The sequence below is a fragment of the Podarcis erhardii genome, assembly GCF_964252035.2.
Source record: "Podarcis erhardii genome assembly, chromosome: 13".
In the NCBI taxonomy this organism is placed as follows: domain Eukaryota; kingdom Metazoa; phylum Chordata; class Lepidosauria; order Squamata; family Lacertidae; genus Podarcis; species Podarcis erhardii.
In genome coordinates this window covers 14,958,088-14,976,825 of record NC_138502.1, presented here as the reverse complement: position 1 = coordinate 14,976,825, position 18,738 = coordinate 14,958,088, and the positions used below count along the sequence as shown (strand labels likewise).

At 43.0% G+C, this 18,738-nt stretch overlaps 1 protein-coding gene across 1 annotated transcript; it reads right to left on the bottom strand.

Moving 5' to 3' along the window:
- Positions 1 to 469: 469 nt before the first annotated feature.
- On the bottom strand, positions 470 to 8,824 carry LOC309327266 (uncharacterized protein). The gene is made up of 2 exons (XM_081836418.1): positions 8,474 to 8,824; positions 470 to 2,465 (listed from the first exon to the last, which is right to left on the bottom strand). The coding sequence occupies exon 2, from the start codon at positions 2,463 to 2,465 to the stop codon at positions 1,239 to 1,241; it is 1,227 nt and encodes a 408-aa protein (XP_081692544.1). The 5' UTR covers positions 8,474 to 8,824; the 3' UTR covers positions 470 to 1,238.
- Positions 8,825 to 18,738: the final 9,914 nt, after the last annotated feature.

The window sequence follows — 18,738 nt, the reverse complement described above, 5'->3', positions numbered from 1 at the left end:
CAGCATTAGCGGCTGTGGTGTCAGTGTGGGGGGTCCTTTTCGGAGGGGGGTCTTTTTAGTTGGTGCTTTTGGGAGAGGGTGGGTCCGGCCCCCACAAGGTCTGAGGGACAGTGGACCGGCCCCTTCCTGAAAAAGTTTGCTGACCCCTGCTAAAGTGCATGCAGTAGCTGGCCTTGCGAACATATGTGAAGTGGGCAGTGAAAATCTGTATAAATATTAGATGGATGTTGGGAAAACAGGCCTTCTCTGTAGTCCGATATTCTTGGTAAGGTAGCCAGGTGAAAAAGAGAGCCGGGCTCCTGCACCAATAATAGTGGTACTGAAATGGCAATTTCTCCCTCTTTTTCACAATTGTCAAAGGTCTAGGCATTCTGTCCCATTTTTCTCCTGGCTCCTAAGTGTTGACCATGTTCTTATTGGCTGATTTTAATTTATCCTTATTTTGTTTCTTTTTGTCTGTTTTTTAAAAGATAGATAGATAGATAGATGATGGATGATAGATAGATAGATAGATAGATAGATAGATAGATAGATAGAATTTATTATTGTAGCTTATGCCGCTTCTCTCTGTCTCTGTCTCTCTCTTTTCTAGTAAGTCACTCTCATGCCATCTTCAGAAAAGTAGCATTTATTTGCCCATAAATAAATAAATAAATATTCTAAGAAAATAACTTCTGGGCTCGTTGAGTGAGTTACCCGTTAGTGACTAAATAATTAGGTTTTGTGTTTTTGTTTTTTTTTTAAAGGTATAAGATTATTCTAATCCAAGAGAGGGATTTTACCATTTTCAATCGTCCAATTGTCTATAGTGTGTGGAGAAAATTCAGAGCACCCTAGACCTGGAGTGCGGGGCTTGCACCACATTTCCACGTGTCATTTTGATCTCGACTCATTTTGTCGCTATGCGCACGGTAGCATTTGAAATACGCGATTCTTTAAAAAATCAAAAGAAACGTTGGCGTGCTGTCAAGACACAGTGCAAGCAAAATCCAGAATGATGGTGGCCCACGTCCTGCTGTGGCCTGGAGTGAAGCCCAAATAGCACCCCACTCAACCACACGAGGGCCAACCACTTAAAGTGCATTGCTGCCCCACTCTTGCCTTCCTCAGTTCCTCCTCTTACGCCTTTATGATGCCCCTTGAGGCAGGCCGCATTTCCCCTGGCTGCGTGGCAAGGCCAGCCCTGTGGCAATCCTTTAAGGTAGCTCTCCACTTCCTCCCCATCACTCGCTCCCACCCTACACCCTCCTCTTGCCCCACATCTCATACTTTGCCATATATTTTACCCCCTTCCCTCCTCCTGGGCTACCTCGGCCCCTTTTGGGCCCAAGCCTCACTGGCTCTTTCATTTGCATCATCCCAACAGTCCAGTTCTTCTTTTCCGGCCCCAGTTCTATGTCTCCCCTTAGCAATTTCCCCTCCGAATCCTCCTTGGTGGGCATGGAGCTCCGGCTATGCCCCGCCTCACTACCCTGGAAGTAGCAGGGGCAGTGCCTATTCTCCTGACAGCCGCAGGCCGCATTTTTGCCGCCGCTGTTGCCTTGGCGGCAGCAGCAGTTCGCTCCCTCTGTCTGGCACCTGCAAACCACTGGTCCTGCCGCACTGCAGTCACTGCGGTAGCCATATGCCCCTTCCCATCCCAGGCCATCGCCCTGGGCATTGCGACATTCTGCTCCGTTACGGAGACAGCCATGTTCTGCGGCCTCTCCATCACAGTTGCCGCAGTGACCGGCCGCGGGCTTCCTTGTGCCGCCACCGCTGCCGCCGCCACAAAAACCACAGGCCTGCCCGCCATGTGAGGCCAGATAGCCAATGCAGACGCAGACGTTGGCTGCCGCGCAAAAGGCCAGAACCCACAAAATGGCCTGCTTGTCGGCTCGTCCGTTGAGAGCGCACTGGGCCGTTTCGGGGCATACTGGGTTGTTCGGGCGGCATGTGACGATTCCTCGGGTCATAATTGGTAACTGGAGGCCAATGAGGGTCCACATGAAGCTCAGCTCTATGGCCAAAATCAAGACTATGGTGAAGATGTAGATCCCGTATCTCCAGCCGCCAAATTTAGGTTTGCCAACTGTTTCGCAGCACCCAGTTTCCCCCGGCTTTGGTTCTGCTTCCCCAGGCTTCCCGGATTTGTCCGTCGTTGAAACGTACACAAACTTCATGAGCGCCACAGTGAAGATGATGGCGATGAAATGGAAGGTCCAGAGGGCCGAGACGGGGATGGGGAACAGCTGGTTATAGCAGAGGACCGAACAGAACGTCTTTGCATCGCCAGTATCTTTGGGCCACTGGCAAATCATATCGGTCTTGAGGGAGTCCCAGGGTCCAAAGGCAAAAAAGAGAGTAACCATGCGGAGGCCAATGAGGAAGTACCACGGATTGATGCCCTGGCATAACTTCTCTGCAGACAGTACCCCAATTGTTGGCTGGAAGAGCCGGGAAATTCCCCCGATAACGGCCGCCATCTGCGAAGGCAGGAAGTCAGGATAAAGAGGAAGTTATTCAAGCCTAAAGAGGAGGCTGCAAGACTCCCCTTTCTCTTGTATTCTCTTATTCCTCCTATCTCTTAATTATTTTCAAATTTATTTATTTTCAAATTTTTATTAATGCTTTTCAAGTTTATACATTTCACTAATTTTACAATCATTTTAACATTTCAAAACTTGACTTCTTTCCCCCTCTTTCTGCGGTTCCTTAAATTTATTTTTAATATGCTCTGCATATCCAAATCTATGTTAAATATATACTCATATAAAACTGCAGGTTATTACAATAATCCTTCCAATGTTCTTATCTGTTTACAATTTATCTGCAAATATTCAGTAAACCATTTCCATTCTTTTATAAAAAGTTTGTTATCTTGATTTCCCATTCTTCTGGTAAGTTTTGCCATTTCTGCATATTCCACAAGTTTTTGTATCCATTCTCCCTTTGCTGGGACTTCAGCCTCTTAGCATTTTTGGGTGAGTAACATTCTTGCCATTCTAGTAGCATACGTTAATAAGTTTCTATACAGTTTAGGTAATTCTGTCCCTATAATTCCCAAAAGAAAAGCTTCTGGGTTGTTTTTACTAATGTTATTTTAAACATCCTTTTTCAATTCATTATATATTATTTCCCAGTAAGCTTTAAGCTTACTACAGGACCACCGCATATGATAAAAAGAACCTTCTTTCTCTTTACATTTCCAACACTTACTTGATTTAGATTCATACATTTTTGCCAATTTACTCTGTGTTAGATACTATTGATATATCATTTTCGTATAATTTTCTCTTAGACAATAACATGCTGTAAATTTTATATCCATATTCCACAATCGTTCCAATGCTTCCATGTCTATATTATGACCAATATCTATTGCCCAATGTATCATTGAGGATTTTACTTGCTCATCCTTTGTCTCCCATTCCAATAATATTTCATACATTTTACACAGCACTTTTACATTACATTCCAGCAGGTCTCTCTCCAGTTGTTGTTCCCCAGATATTTGTTCCCCAAACAAACTTATTTTGAACTTATTTTTAAATTCTAAACCTTTGGGATTCTTTCCTGGAACCCTGGATATCTCCCTCCCATTTCCACATTCTTTCTGCCTTACTTTGTTTCCCCTTACTCACATCCTCTTTCCCAATCTATTTTCCATAAATATTTATGTATATTGATAAGGTTTCTTACCCACCCTTCACCATAAGGTCCCAGGGCCGGTTACACAATAATAAAATACAGAATTATAAAAGCAAATTAAGTATGGTGGTGTGAGATTTAAAATTGAAATAATAATAATAATAATAATAATAATAATAATAATAATAATAATAATAATTTGTTACTTATACCCTGCCCATCTGGCAGGGTCTCCCCAGCCACTCTGGGCAGCTCCCAACAGAATATTAAAAACACAATAAAACATCAAACACTAAAAACTTCCCTAAACAGGGCTGCCTTCAGATGTCTTCTCAAAGTCAGACAGTTCTTTATTTCCTTGACATCTGAAGGTCTGAAGGGAGGGCGTTCCACAGGAAGGGTGCCACTACTGAGAAGGCCTTCTGCCTGGTTTCCTGTAACCTCATTTCTTGCAGGGAGGGAACCAGCAGAAGACCCTTGGAGGAGGACCTCAGGCTGAATGATGGGGGTGGAGATGCTCTTCAGGTATATAGTTAAGAGGTATATAGTTAACAAGTATATAGTTAAACATCTAACACATGTTTAAACAAAGTACCTTTGCCTGTGTGTGTGCTTTGTTCCAAGGCCAAGTTGTGTGTTAGATGTATTAGATGTTGACACTGATAATACTTTACAAATCAGATAAAATTTATACAGGCAGCTACTGCACTGTAGTGGTTTGGCTGCATCCCTGCACTATACCTTCAAAGCACATTTTACCTCTCATAAAATTCTGGGTGCTATAGTCTGGAAAGGGTTTATGGGAATTTTAACTCTGTGAGGGGTACAGAATTCCAGCTTGTGAAGGGAAACTGACAGAAGCTTCAAGAAAACGGATGGGGTCTAGTAGAGAAAAATTAATCTGGCAGTTTTCTAAACCATGCCAAAGTTGAAGTTACTGTTAATTAACTTAAACAGGCATCTAATTACTAAATATATTAACACATGAGATATGTTATCTCTCTTCTAAAGCATTAACATGTGTCCAACTCCACCCTTATCTGACTTCTCTTTCAGATGCTAAGCTTCTTGAGGGCAGATGCCTATTTCTTCCCGTAAAACTCTGAAAGATGTCCTACACAGATGGTATGGTGCAAGTAATAAGCCTAAAAATTACCGTATTTTTTGCTCACTTTTTCTCTCCTGAAAAGTAAGGGGAAATGTGTGTGCGTCTTATGGAGCGAATGCAGGCTGCGCAGCTATCCCAGAAACCAGAACAGCAAGAGGGATTGCTGCTTTCAATGCGCAGCGATCCCTCTTGCTGTTCTGGCTTCTGAGATTCACAATATTTTTTTTCTTGTTTTCCTCCTCCAAAAACTAGGTGCGTCTTGTGGTCTGCTGCGTCTTATAGAGCGAAAAATACGGTATTAAATTCTATGGGAAGGAACTGGGACAAACTTTAAAAGACACACATGGCAACACATTTATGCTACGTAAATTGCACGTTGTGGAGGTATGTTGATCAGAAGAAATGTTGCATATAAAATGCAGGCAAGATCATATGCTCTCAATGCTAAAAACCTAAAAGAAGAGAATAAAGTTTACAAATACAGATATTTCTTTTCATTTGTTTGGCCGGGGGGAGGGGGTATGAGTTTCTGTGACCAATGTAACATGCTAAACCTATTTAAGTTCCATTGTTCTAAGCTCATTTGCTTTTGTTCCTAACATAAAAAAAAAATTGTTAGTTCGCCATTGGTGCAATAAAGGGCCTATTGTCTATTTTCTTGGAGAGGTCTTTAATGTTAGAGAAAGAAATAGAGAGATTCTGCATGTCATCCTGCATGTCAAGCTTCTGGTTGCTTTATTGACATGTAAAATGTGAATAAATTTTGGAAAAATAATGGAACTTGGGGAAATTATGTTTAAAATGACATAAAACATGTTAACTATGTGTGAAAATGAAAAATGGATCTGTCAGTTGACATTTTCAACACCACTGCATTTCAGTTACTTTCAGGTGAACATGCGTAGGATCAGGCTGTGCGTATCTAATCAGAACCAAAATATACCCTTTAAATGCACAGGCTTAATTGATCATCTGAGTTATAAAAACCTGTAATAAAGTAAAAGGTTGACAAACTACACATGCTAACAATTTAAATGAGAACTTAATTTGTTCCGGAGGTCCGTTCTTAACCCGAAACCATTCTTAACCTAACTTTAGCTAATGGGGCCTCCCGCTGCTGCCACACGATTTCTGTTCTCATCCTGAGGTAAAGTTCTTAACCTGAGGTACTACTTCTGGGTTAGCGGAGTCTGTAACCCGAAGTGTTTGTAACCTGAGGTGTTTGTAACCCGAGGTGCCACTGCATTGCAATAAATTAATAGCTCCATAGATACAATTGGGTGTCCATCTGGAAACTGATTTCCCCCCTCTGAATCTATAGTCACACACCTCTTTATAGTTTAGGAACTATTTATTTCCTGGCAGAAGACCATTTTTGCTTGGAGTTTCAACTGCATCAACACTGCAGACCAGGGTACCATGGGAGCGTCAGTGTTATGATGCTCACAGGAAACACAGGTGACCTCTGTCATTTCTCCCGTTGACAGTTTTCCAGCTGTCATTTCTGCCTTCAAAGCATTGGCTGTATGCAGCAGGGAAGCTGCGATGAAGGTTGATCCGATAGGGCAAAGGGGGCATTGCCCCACCAACTTCAATCTGCCCTCAGCCAGCCCCCAACCTGCCTGCCTTCTTACTTAACAACCAATCTGGGGCCTAATTCTTGTCTGTCATCGGCTCTGGCTGTCCCCAAAAGTACCAGCCGCTAATGCAACAAAAGAATTATCTGTGGCTCTCCAGTTGTTGTTTGACTCCAGCATCCATCCATCTTTCCCAGCATGGCCGACAGCCAAGGATCATGGGAGTTGGAGTCCAACAACACCTGGAGGATACAGGTAGGATTGGCGGCACGTTAATGTAAGCTGGAGCACGAAGTTCTGTAAGGAGTGGGGGCACCTTCTAACTCTCCCTCTGCCCTGTTCGTTTTGCCATGCTTGCTTGCTTGCTTATTATTTATTTATTTATTTATTTTCATTGCTACATTTTTAACCCACTTTCCCCCCCAGGAGCTCAAGGTGGCAAACATCGTCCCCACCCCAACCTCCGTCCTCCATTTTGTCCTCACGGCATCCCTGCGAACTAGCTTAGGGTGGGTGACAGTGTCTTGCCTGAGGCTGCACATCTGAGCTTTCTGGCTGAACTCCCTGGACTCCTCTCAGCCCTAGTCCGATATTCTACGCACTACACCGCAGCATGTGAATGGGCTGGAGATTATTTATTAACATTCTTTCATAAAATGCACATACCGCCTGCCTAAGCAAAACAATTATATTAGCAGTGCCGAAAAGACTACGTTGACATCGATAGGCAGGGAGTTCCAAAGTGCAATGGGAATATTTCCTCCTCCTTTCGGAAGAGTACTGAGTTATCCGTAGCTTCAGAGCTTTCTGCTTTGAGTTTGCCTGAAAATACTATGAACTGTTACCATCATGAAAATCAGGGGGCACAGAAAAGCAGGTGAAATGTAAGAACATTCGCCCTTGCTGATGAGACCAAAAGGTCCGTCTAGTCTGAAAATCCCATTTCTCACAGATGCCTCTCAGAAGCCCACAAACAGACATGGAGGTGATAGCCCACTCCTGGCAAACTTGCGGAATTTGAAGGAAGGCTGCCTGCTTCTGAACTTGGAAGTTTCAAGTCAGGACTTCTCCACACCTGTTTCCCTGCTGCTTTCCCCCGGGTAAACCTGATTTTTAGCCCTGAATTGGAGCAATTGGATTTTCCGCAGATTGCTGTTTGTTCTGATTTAGCATTAAAGAGCAGGCTTTCCAGGGGAAAGTGGCAGGGGAAAGGCAAAACCACTTGGACCCCTACCTAGAAAGCAGAGAGCTGCTTGGACCCATGCTTTCTAGGACAAGTGGAAGTGTCCTAGATGGGTCCAAAACACTGTGATTCATAACCACTGATAGCCCTGAATCCATCTAACCAGCATTTAAAACTGACTAAGCCAGCGCAGTGACCATCACTGCCCCATCTCCCGGCAGAGAGCTCTGCAAATCAGCCTTGAGTTTTGCAAAGAAAAAAGACTGACTCCCTGTTGCCCACCCGGATTTTATGCAGACCTCCAATGAAGCTGAATGTAGGGAGATCTGGGACAGGAAAAAAAGAAAGGACTTCTTCAGAATTAATCTTTGGGATTTGCTCTCACAAGAGGCAGCGGTAGTCACCAACTTGGACGGCTTTGAAAGAGGACTAAGCAAAGCCGTAGAGGACAATGGCTACTAGCCTCTTCAGGTTGGGGGCAGTGTATGCTTTTGAATGCAAGTTTCTAGAAAGAGCAGGAGAGGAGAGTCGCCGTTGCACCCGGGTCTTTCTCGTGGGCTTCCCACGGGCATCTGACTGGCCTCCTGAGAGAGGAGGATATTGGCTTAGATGGGCCACTGGCCTGATTTAGCTCTTCTTATGTTTTGTGCTCTAGTTTTATACGAGAAGAAGGAGACAAGCCTCTTGCCATCTACTCTCTTCCTCCCTCATAAAGTTATTCGTCTCTCTCCTGTCTCTCCTCTTAGTCATTCAGATTCCTCAGTGTGAGGCCTCCAGGTCTTTTGGACTACAACAAACACATCAGCATCAGCTACCATGGCTGCTGGGGATCAGTCAGAGCCAAAGTGTAAACAATCAGGTTGGCACCATGTTGGGGAAAGTTCTAAGATCAAAAAGGACATCTCCTCCCTCCCTCACATTGCTGTGGATGTTCAGCGAGTTTCCTCCCTCCCAGGTAGAGGATTGCCTTGGTACCTTTTTTGCTCAAAGATCCTTCTCCTTCCCGATGGTTGCGCTCCTTCGCTCCTCTCCTCCCTCTGAGCAACTTAATCTCCCTATGAAATATGGCTCCACCCTGTCACCCTTAACTCTGCCCAAGGAGGTAGCCAATCTAACTAAATTAAACTTTGAACTGGAAGAACCTGCTGCCAGGATAAGAACTCCCACACAGTCCCAGCCCAGATGATCACAGCGTTCATAGGTTCCCAGTGGGGAAACCCCTAAACCTGCTGCGCAGGCTTGTCCCTTGAAGAGGACCCAGGTGTCCTGTGGCTTGCAGAGCCCTTCTAAGCTTAAAACAGCTGCATGGCAACTCTATTGCAGGTCCAGAGTCACGGTGCCAGTTGGCCTTAGGGAATTGCAAGAGTTCCAAATTACTATGGTAACTAGGGCAATAGTACTGTAGTGGAGGCCTTCTTCCATTGGAGCAGACCTGCGCATTAATGGGAGACACCAATGTATTACTTTATTTGCCGATGACATTTTATGGATGCTAGAATAGTCCCTTAACTGCTGTTCTTGCCCTTCGGACTAGAATTAATGACTTTGGGAGGGTAGCAGGTCTGGTAGTTAACAATGATAAATCAGAGTTCATATGTGCCTGCCCGCACAAAAGCAAATCCAACATATGTCTGCTGAAATTCAGCAGTTTAAAACATTTTGGGATCCATTCCACAAAAGAAATTAAACAACTTCGTAAGAGGGATTATATGGGTTTGTAAACTGAAGTGCAAAAGGACCTGTCCCAAAGGAAGAAACTAAAACCTTCTTTGGTCGATAGGAATGCCATACTTAAAATGACACTGCTTCCCAATTTCTCGCTATTTAAAGGCTCCTGATAGATATTCTAACCATGAATTTCAAAGATGGGAGAAAATAGACTCTTTTACTGGAGGAGAGGGAAATAGCTTGCATAAGTAAAGCTTCTCTATATAGAAGTATCAGGAAATGCGGGTTCAGGGTACCTATCTTGAGACTGTACACTGATGCCTTTCAGATCCAGCAATTGTTCAAAGTTATCAAAAATTGACTGGAAATTCATTGAGTTGGTACAGAACTTAGCCCACATTATCCTACCATTAGGGCAATCCCTTTTTTTACCCTCAGTGGGAAAAGATCTCCAAGGGATTCAGAATCAGTTCCTTCATTCAGCCCTCAAAGTGTGGGGCACTTGGGCACACAGACTAATCCCTGTATGTTTATCCCATTTCTAGATCATCCACAATTTTGTGACCCCTGTCAATACAAGCAATATAAGGAGTGGGGAGAAAAATACTTAAGATGCAATACAGTGGTACCTCGGTTTACGAACAGCCCTGTTAACGAACTATTTGGTTTACGAACTCCGCAAAACTGAAAGTAGTGTTCCAGTGTGCAAACTTTACCTTGGTCTACAAACAGAAGCCAAACGGTGGAAGGGCACCGGCGGCAGGAGGCCTCATTAGGGAAAGTGCGCCTCGGTTTATGAATGGATTTGGTTTAAGAACAGACGGTTTAAGAACAGACTTCAGGAACAAATTAAGTTCGTAAACCGAGGTACCACTGTACAAGATTTGTTTCACAGAGGTAAGCATCTCTCAGCAGTTAGATGAGTTGCTGGAACCTTTGTGAGCCTCATAGTCTAGAAGATGCTGTCATGTGCCAAGACCCCTCACTACTGTATTTGAGAAATTGTGTCAGCACCACCCGAGGCAGGCAAAGGGTGAGGTGACCACTGCTTGCCAAATCCTTCTTGATCAGTAGCAACCTGATTTGGAGAGGGAGGGGCAATGAGCAATTTGGGAGGTGGATATCGGGAGAGAAATTTCTGAGGGAGACTGGAAATTACTCTGGCAGGTGTCATCCTTCAAATCGGTTTCAGCTCTCGTGAAGGGATAATCACTCGAGTTGATTCATGGGAGATACTTGATTCATTCCAGTGTACTTGTACCATAATCTACAGTTCGGTGTCCATCCCCTGCACAGGTGGTTATAAATCCTGGATTGGCACTTCTTTAATTGTTTTGAGGAGCAAATTTTTGCCATTCATCTGTCTCAGAAGAGGATGGAAGAATGTGCCTTTGGGAGTCAAGATACATTATTTAAAATTTTAAAGCTACACATTTTGGTGGCTCTTTCAATGGAGATTTCATTTCTGTGGAAGAGCAGAATTGGTATGCAGTTTGTAGAATTGGTATGGCAGAGTGTGGACAAAGGACTTCACAGACATCTGTAGAGTCATTAGGGGTGAAATTGAATGAGACAAATTCCATGGCAACTGGTTCCCTTTTATTTCTTTTATCAATTCTTTCCCCAGATGCAGTGGTGGAGGGAAGGGGTTCGGGGTGTGTGGTTCGCCCCAGGTGTCATCACTGGGGTGTGTGTGACAAAATGAGTTTGGTTTTTTTTATTAAACAAATGGGCTCACGAAACTTTTTAGGAGTGACGTGGTGGCTTAGGTGCCTGCAGGTTCCTCACTGCCTCAAATGGCAGCGTGGGACTTGCGCCTGCCTACTGCCTCGCCCTCAGCCACCCTACAACTGAGGGGGAGGTGGCGGAGAGGCTCCAAGCCTCGGGGAGGCTCGCCCCACCCCCATGGCCAGATTGCCCCACCCCCGGTTGCAGGACACGCCCCCGCACCAGGCACCCCAGCAGCTAGCTATGCCGTTGCCCAGATGAACCCCAACCATCTACTGTTCTTTTTAATTTTGAGAGGGACCTCCTGGTGTTTTACTTACTTACTTTATCAAACCTTTATTAGGCATTATGGAAATAAAACCTTAAAAGAGAAAATAACATATAAAAGCCTTGAAATATATATAAAAAGGCAGCAGTTTGCTAAATGCATATATATATATACATATAGAGTCAGTGGTTTTCCTTGTTAACCTGCTCCTTGGAGGACTGCTACCAAAAACTCGGCTACCCCCGCCGTTACCCTTTGGTCAACGTCGGATAGGTAGAATCCCACACATTCACCTTGCTGCGGTTCCAGACCACCCAAAAGAGGGGACAGCACGCGTTGACGGAGCGTACTGTACAATGGGCAATGAAGGAGAATATGCTCTACAGTGTCCGGGACATTCATAGAGCATCTGCAGAGTCTCTTGTTTCTAGGAATGTTTTGATATCTTCCCCTGACAAATGCTGAGGGAAAAACATTCAAACGGGCCAGCATAAAAGCCCTACGTTGGGCTGGGATTATTAGTTTAGTGACGTAATTGGCTCTGCTATCTAAGATATTTAATTTATAGAATATGGGGGAGCAAATTTTGTTTACAGCTGCCATAATATTTTGTCTCTCGACATCCTTTAGTCTAGTTAGGATATTATGGGAAATATATTGCTCATTAGAATTGTACAGGGGCTCCAGCTCGATGCCTAAAGATTCAATCTTTTTTTCGAGGTGCTGATACCATCTTGATTTATAGGAGTCTTTGAGCAAATCAGCGAGCAGACTTGATGGAGGGCAGCGAAAGTGGCAGCGTAACCAATACTTTATTGAGGTGGACCATGCCCAATATTCCATTGTGTGTATGCCTATTTCTGCACACATTGTTTCATATTTGATCGTAGCTGGGAGTCCAAGAATACGTCTCAGAAAGCTAGAGTGAATCTTTTTTAAATCATTGTTATATGCTTGGACCCATAGCGGGATTCCATAAAATATCTGGGATTGCACTTTTGTTTGAAATATCTGATTTGCCGCAGGAATAAATTGATTACCTTTCTGATAATGAAAACGGGCAACTGCTGATGAGATGCACTTTGCCTGTTTTATGGCATTTGTGCGATGGGTTGCCCACCCTAAATTGCTCTGGAATAAGATTCCCAGATACCTATAGATTTTCACTTGTTGGATTTCTTGCCCTCTTATTTTCCATTTCTCTAATTTCCAACCATTCGAGAAGACCAAAATTTTTGTCTTCTCATAGTTTATAGAGAGTTTGTTACATTCGCAATAGAGGATCAGTGAAGATATAAGACGTTTCAGACCCAAGCTCGTTAAGGATAGTAGGACAGCATCGTCTGCATATAGTAAGAGAGGAACTGGTTTCTGATTAAGTTTAGGGGCATGTGATTCTATTTTTTGAAGGTAATCTGGCAAGTCTGATAAAAATAAATTAAATAGAAAGGGGGCAAGAATACACCCTTGTTTTACCCCTTTCGAGATTGGGATGTCTGATGAAAGGTGACCTTTGATGTTAAGTTTGACTTGACAGGTATTGGAAGAGTGTAGATTTTGCATTAGAATCAATAGGCGCTGATCAATTTTTAATTCTGCGAGTTTCCTCCACAACTTTGGGCGGTCAATTGAGTTGAATGCACCACGAAAATCTACAAAAGCAGCGTATATCTTAGATTGCCTTTGGGATCTGTATTTTTCAACCAGATGCATAAGTATAAAACAGTGGTCTAGTGTGGAGCAACCTTTGGAGAAACCTATTTGTTCTTTCCCTGGTAAATTTAGATTTTTCATCCAGGTAAGGAGTTTAGATAAGAGGTGCTTAGCGTAGATTTTCCCTATCACTGATAGAAGGCTTATCGGTCTATAATTCCTTGGTTCTTTTGGGTCGCCATTTTTAAAGATTGGAATAATTATTGATCTTAGCCATGTCTCAGGTATGATCCCATATTTATCTATAAGCGTAAACAGTTGGGCTAAGGGTTCTGCCCACCAATCTATATAGGTCTTAAATAATTCTATTGGTAGACCGTCTGGCCCAGGAGATTTCCCCGATTTGAAATTTTTAACTATCTCTCTAATTTCCTCTTCCTCTACCCTTGGCCACTCCTGGAGTTTAATAATTTTATTTTTAGTGGTTTCATTTCCTTTAAGTTCACTGTGTAGATTGTTAAATACAGATGTAAAGTATTGGGACCATTTGGATTCTGCAATTGGTGGTAGAGTTAGTTGATTTTCGGCTTTCAATCCTCCATACACTAGGTTCCAGAACGCTTTGTTGTTTTTACTCTGAATTGAGTCAAATAATTGTAGCGATTTTTGGGTTGCGTATTTCTGTTTCTTTTCAGCCAGAATGTAATGATATTTTCTTTTTTCGTCAAGATAAGAGGGCTCTAGTTTGGTGCGATTATTTTTAAATGTTTGGCGCAGTTTTCTTTTTAGCTGGAAACATTCATCATCAAACCAAGGGCTAGCGGTATGTTTAAGTACCCAAACTTTAGGTGGAGTACTAAGCTCTACAAACATTTGGAAGATTTCATTATAAATTTTCGGAATATCACTGTAGAAATTAGTGATCTTTAAGTTGGATAATACTTGTTTTCTCAGGTTGGCTGTAAGTTTTTGCCCCACTGCTACACTCATTTCCTGGGACCATTTTAATTGGGTCATTTGTTTGTATTGAGAAGGTTCTATGGTATTGTACTTAGTTATTTGGTTTCGTCCTTTAAGTTAATAGACAACGATAATGGCTGATGGTCGCTTTCAGTGCGCGTTCCAATTTTGAAGTCCATGATCGAATTTATAATATTATAAGGGACAAGAATATAGTTGATGACACTACATCCTCGGGGGGAGAAGTATGTAAACTCCCCGCTTCTATCGCCTTTTGTTGAACCATTCACAATCTGCAAATTAAAGTTGTTACATAATTCAAGTAGGCGTAAGCCTTCGTTGTTAACAACCCTGTCTCTGGAGAATCGTCCTATTTTCAGGGTGTTTTAAGTCTAGGCGTGCTCTCTCTAGAATACTTTGGTCAACATAATTACCGTATTTTTCGCTCCATAAGACGCACTTTTTCCCTCCTAAAAAGTAAGGGGACATGTGTTTGTGTCTTATGGAGCGAATGCAGGGGGGAGGCAGGCAGGAAAAGCCCCCAAGAGCCGCACACAAGCTCCACACGGCTCTTGGGGGCTTTTCCCCAGGAGGGAGAAGGGACTGACGCGGCCAGTCAGTCCCTTCTCCCTCCTCGTAGAAAAGCCCGCAGGAGCCGCGTGCTCCTTAAAGGGTGCGTGGCTCCTGTGGGCTTTTGCGGGAGGTGGGGGAATTGCGCAGCCTCTCCTGGCTATGGCAGAAGCCATGACAGCCAGTGGGATGGAACCCGCTCACTGTCTTGGCTTCTTTGCTCTTTGGGGCTGGGGGGGGGGAATAATATTTTTTTCTTGTCACCAATGGAAGCGAAGGCTCAGAAAAAGCTCAATATGGAGGCCAAATAGCCGAAATATTGGGAAATTTTGGAACAAGAGGGAGATAGATTAAAACTGCAGAGTTTTGAAAAACTAAAAAACAAAGTGCGAGATTGGCTTCATTATTACCAAATAATGGAGGTTTACAATTTGGACAAGAAAATTCGCTTCCAGGTGGAAAAATCAAAATTGGAAATAGAACTGTTAGATCCCAAAACTAAGAACTTGTCAAGAATGTATAACTTGCTGTTGAAATGGGGCACTCAGGATGAAACGGTAAAATCTGCTATGATTAAATGGGCACAAGATGTTGGACATAATATTATGATGGCTGACTGGGAACAGTTATGGACCACAGGTATGACGTTTACGGCATGTAATGCCTTAAGAGAGAATATAATGAAAATGATCTATAGGTGGTACATGACACCAGTCAAGCTTGCAAAAATTTATCATTTGCCCGAAAATAAATGTTGGAAATACAAAGAGACTGAAGGTACATTCTTTCACCTTTGGTGGACATGCCCAAGGATTAAGACTTTCTGGGAGATGATCTATAACGAAATGAAAAAGGTATTTAAATATACCTTTCTGAAGAAACCAGAGGCCTTTCTCCTGGGCATGGTCGGCCAATTGGTGTCAAAGAAGGATAGAACTTTCTTTATGTATGCCACAACAGCAGCAAGAATACTTCTTGCAAAGTATTGGAAGACACAAGATTTACCCACCCGGGAAGAATGGCAGATGAAGGTGATGGACTACAAGGAACTGGCGGAAATGACTGGCAGAATCCGAGACCAGGGAGAAGAGGCGGTGGAAGAAGATTGGAAAAAAATTAAAGTTTATCTACAGAAACATTGTAAAATTAAGGAATGTTAGAAGGATGTTGGAATGAAGCTATGTGGTTTTAGCAGAAATGTTATAAAGGATTAAGTAAAAATGGATTGGTAATTAGTGAAAGAGGAGAATGTAAAATTATAGTATATCAAGATAAATTTTTAGGATAAAAACAAAGATGGAAAGGATTTGCTGAAATATCTAATTGAACTAGAATACAAAAAAGGGAGGTGTGAGGAGGTCAAGGAAATAAGCAAAGGAAAGAAAGTTATGTAAAGGTTGGATTTGTGTTTTTTTCCCCTTTTTTTCTTTTTTTGTGCTTTGTTTGTTCAACGTTTTCTACTTTTCTTTCTGTAACCTTCAAAACTTTAATAAAATCTATTAATAATAATAATAATAATAATAATAATAATAATAATAATTTTTTCTTGATTTCCCCCTCTAAAAACTAGGTGCACCTTATGGAGCGAAAAATACAGTACTTTTCAAATGCGGATTGTCTTTGTTTTAGTCCATAGCAGGGTATACACATAAGTCCTGTTGCTTTGCCTGCTTCTTTACTAAATGGGACCACATTCCTTGCTTCTTTGCTTTCCTTTTTTATGTCGTCAGTGGTGTGATTTGTGTCGTGGTAAAAATAATAATAATGTACCATTGTTGTTTCTTTGATGGTATTATAAAATTTAATTAGACAAAACTCAAAGCCACTCCCATGGAAGAATGCGATCCTCCGGGAAGTTTGTAAAAGAAGAGGAGGAGACGTGAGGCAGGAAATGCATGACGAGATAAAAGGGAATCTGCTGATTCAACGACATGAAGTAATATTACAATTAAGTTTTGGGCACAAATGACCAAAGAGTGTATGGAATCTTGGAAAACAGGTGATCTTTCAACAGCCAGAATATTACTAATCCTAAAAAAACCCCACCACTAATTGAACTATATAAAGTTCATTTTAACGAAGTAAGTATACCTGACATTAGAACACTTAATATTGAGACCCTGCCATGGGAGCAGATGGGCTTAAACCCTGATCTGGAGCCTGCCATTTGCATTGTCAAAAAGGATCCATTTAAACCATCTGGATCATGATTCCAATGGGACAGAGAGGGTTTTTTTTAGTATTTTTTTTTAGTATTTTTATTTTATAAAAGCCATCTAATATATTGTTATGAGTTCCAGACTCCCCTAAATTCCTGGGTCCAGCGGGTGTTAGAAATTAATTAAGGCTTGGGATGCTAAGCTGTGTCCTAGACACTTCTAATCCCTGGAATTAGCAAGTGTTTGAAATTCATTAAGGCTTGGGGTGCTAAGCTGCGCCCCATTCAGCACCCAATCATATGCACCCCACACGCCCATTTCCGGCCTATGGCAGGGGCATGCGTGTATGTGCACGCACACACTCACACGCAGTGATGACAAATAAGACTCCCTCTGTCATCTACACACCTCTCCTCTTCCAGCTGTTAAAGGCCATCTACCTCCTGCCCCATCACTTGCAATGTCTTCATACTCTGGTTTCTCTTCAGATCGTATAAATCTTTCGCCCATCACTTGCAATGTCTTGCCCCCCCCCCCCTGCAGCCAGCATGGAATTTGAAGAGTAGTGAGAGGGACCAACGAGGGAAGACCCCTGGCTCCAAAGGCCACATCCAGCCCCAGGGTCAGGATGCGCCCTATTCCCTGAATTAAGAGGATGCTTGGTTGCAAGAAATAAATCCCCCAGATTTCACAGCCTACAATTCTGTATCCGAATTCTGCAAATGGTGGGAGATACCTCAAAAAATCTATAATTCCCAACCCTATGCTTCCCATTATTCTTCGGGAAAATCCATGTGCTTTCAACATATTGTGTGGAGTACGCAGCCTCCATCTCGTGGTTCCCAGTTTGGCCAGTATAATAACCAGTTACCAACCCATAACCCAGAGCAGGTACAGTCGTACCTTGGGAGTCAAATGGAATCCGTTCCAGAAGTCCATTCGACTTCCAAATCGTTCAAAAACCAAAGCGCGGCTTCTGATTGGCTGCAGGAAGTTCATGCAGCCAATCGGATGCCGCGGAAGCCCCGCCGGATGTTCGGCTGCCAAAATATCATTTCAAAACCAGAACAGTCACTTCCAGGTTTACGGCGTCTGGGAGCCAAAACATTCAAGAACTAAGCTGTTCGAAAACCAAGGTATTACTGTACTTGATGCATTGTGACTTTCAGTTATTTTTATTGATCATAGCTTAAGTAATTATTTATTGTAATTTTTCAGAGTGAATTTCTGTTTAATTATTATTTGCTGGTGTTCTGAGATTTAATTTTATTGTGTACTATTATATTTAATATTACTTTATTTGATATAAGTCATTCCATTTTAAAGCTACTGTATGGTTTATTAGGACGTTTTGCATTGGATCAGATTGTTACATGATGTGTGCTCTTTGTTGTATATTTTGTTGCTGTAAATTGCTGTCAGGGAACTGATATCAGAGCGAGAGGCGGAAGCAGGGCTCCAGAGCGATGCCGGAGAGGGGACCAGCAGGGGGGAAGGAATGCCGCGTAACACCAATAGAGAAGAGAGGGAGATGGAGGAATTGGAGACAGGGCTCCAAGACCCTTCACCCGAAACTAGTGGAGAGAGCGCTGGCACGCCCCTGCAGACGCGTTCCACGCAGGGAACATAGGAGGAGACTTGGCGTCAAACAGCTTTTATGCTGGAAGAGGTTCAAGAAACGCCCACTGACGGATTCTGCAAGTGACTAACAGGTCACGGAGGGCGAGCTGTGAGCCTAAGCATGGTTGGGCAAGCAATCTAACTAAACCGAAGGCAATTTACGCACAAGTAACCCCCTCACAACCATTACAATTGCCTTGTGCATGGTAATATAGAAAGGCAGTATATAAATTTGAAGTGTGAAGTGAAGTGAAGTGAAGTGAAGAAAGAAACCTGCTCCCACCCAGTTGCAAGATCAGCCCTGAGTTCAAAGCACACTCCTTGTACAGACCTTCCAAGTGTCCCGATTTTCCAGGGACAGTCCTGGAATTACAGAGATCTCACTCAAAACGGATGCAATGTAGCCGAAAATCGGTGGCACCAATTCTCTGCCACTGACAGAGGTGGTGGGGCAGGCGGGGCCGGTTCTGCTGTTTGGTCCAATTCAGTGGGAAACTGTGGGTTTTCCCTGGGGAAAGCGGCAGAGAAAGCGGAGGTGAGGACAAACCTCAGATAATAGGACTTCAGCAGGAAATGGTTTTGAGGGAAATAAAATTCCCAACACAGGCCCATGG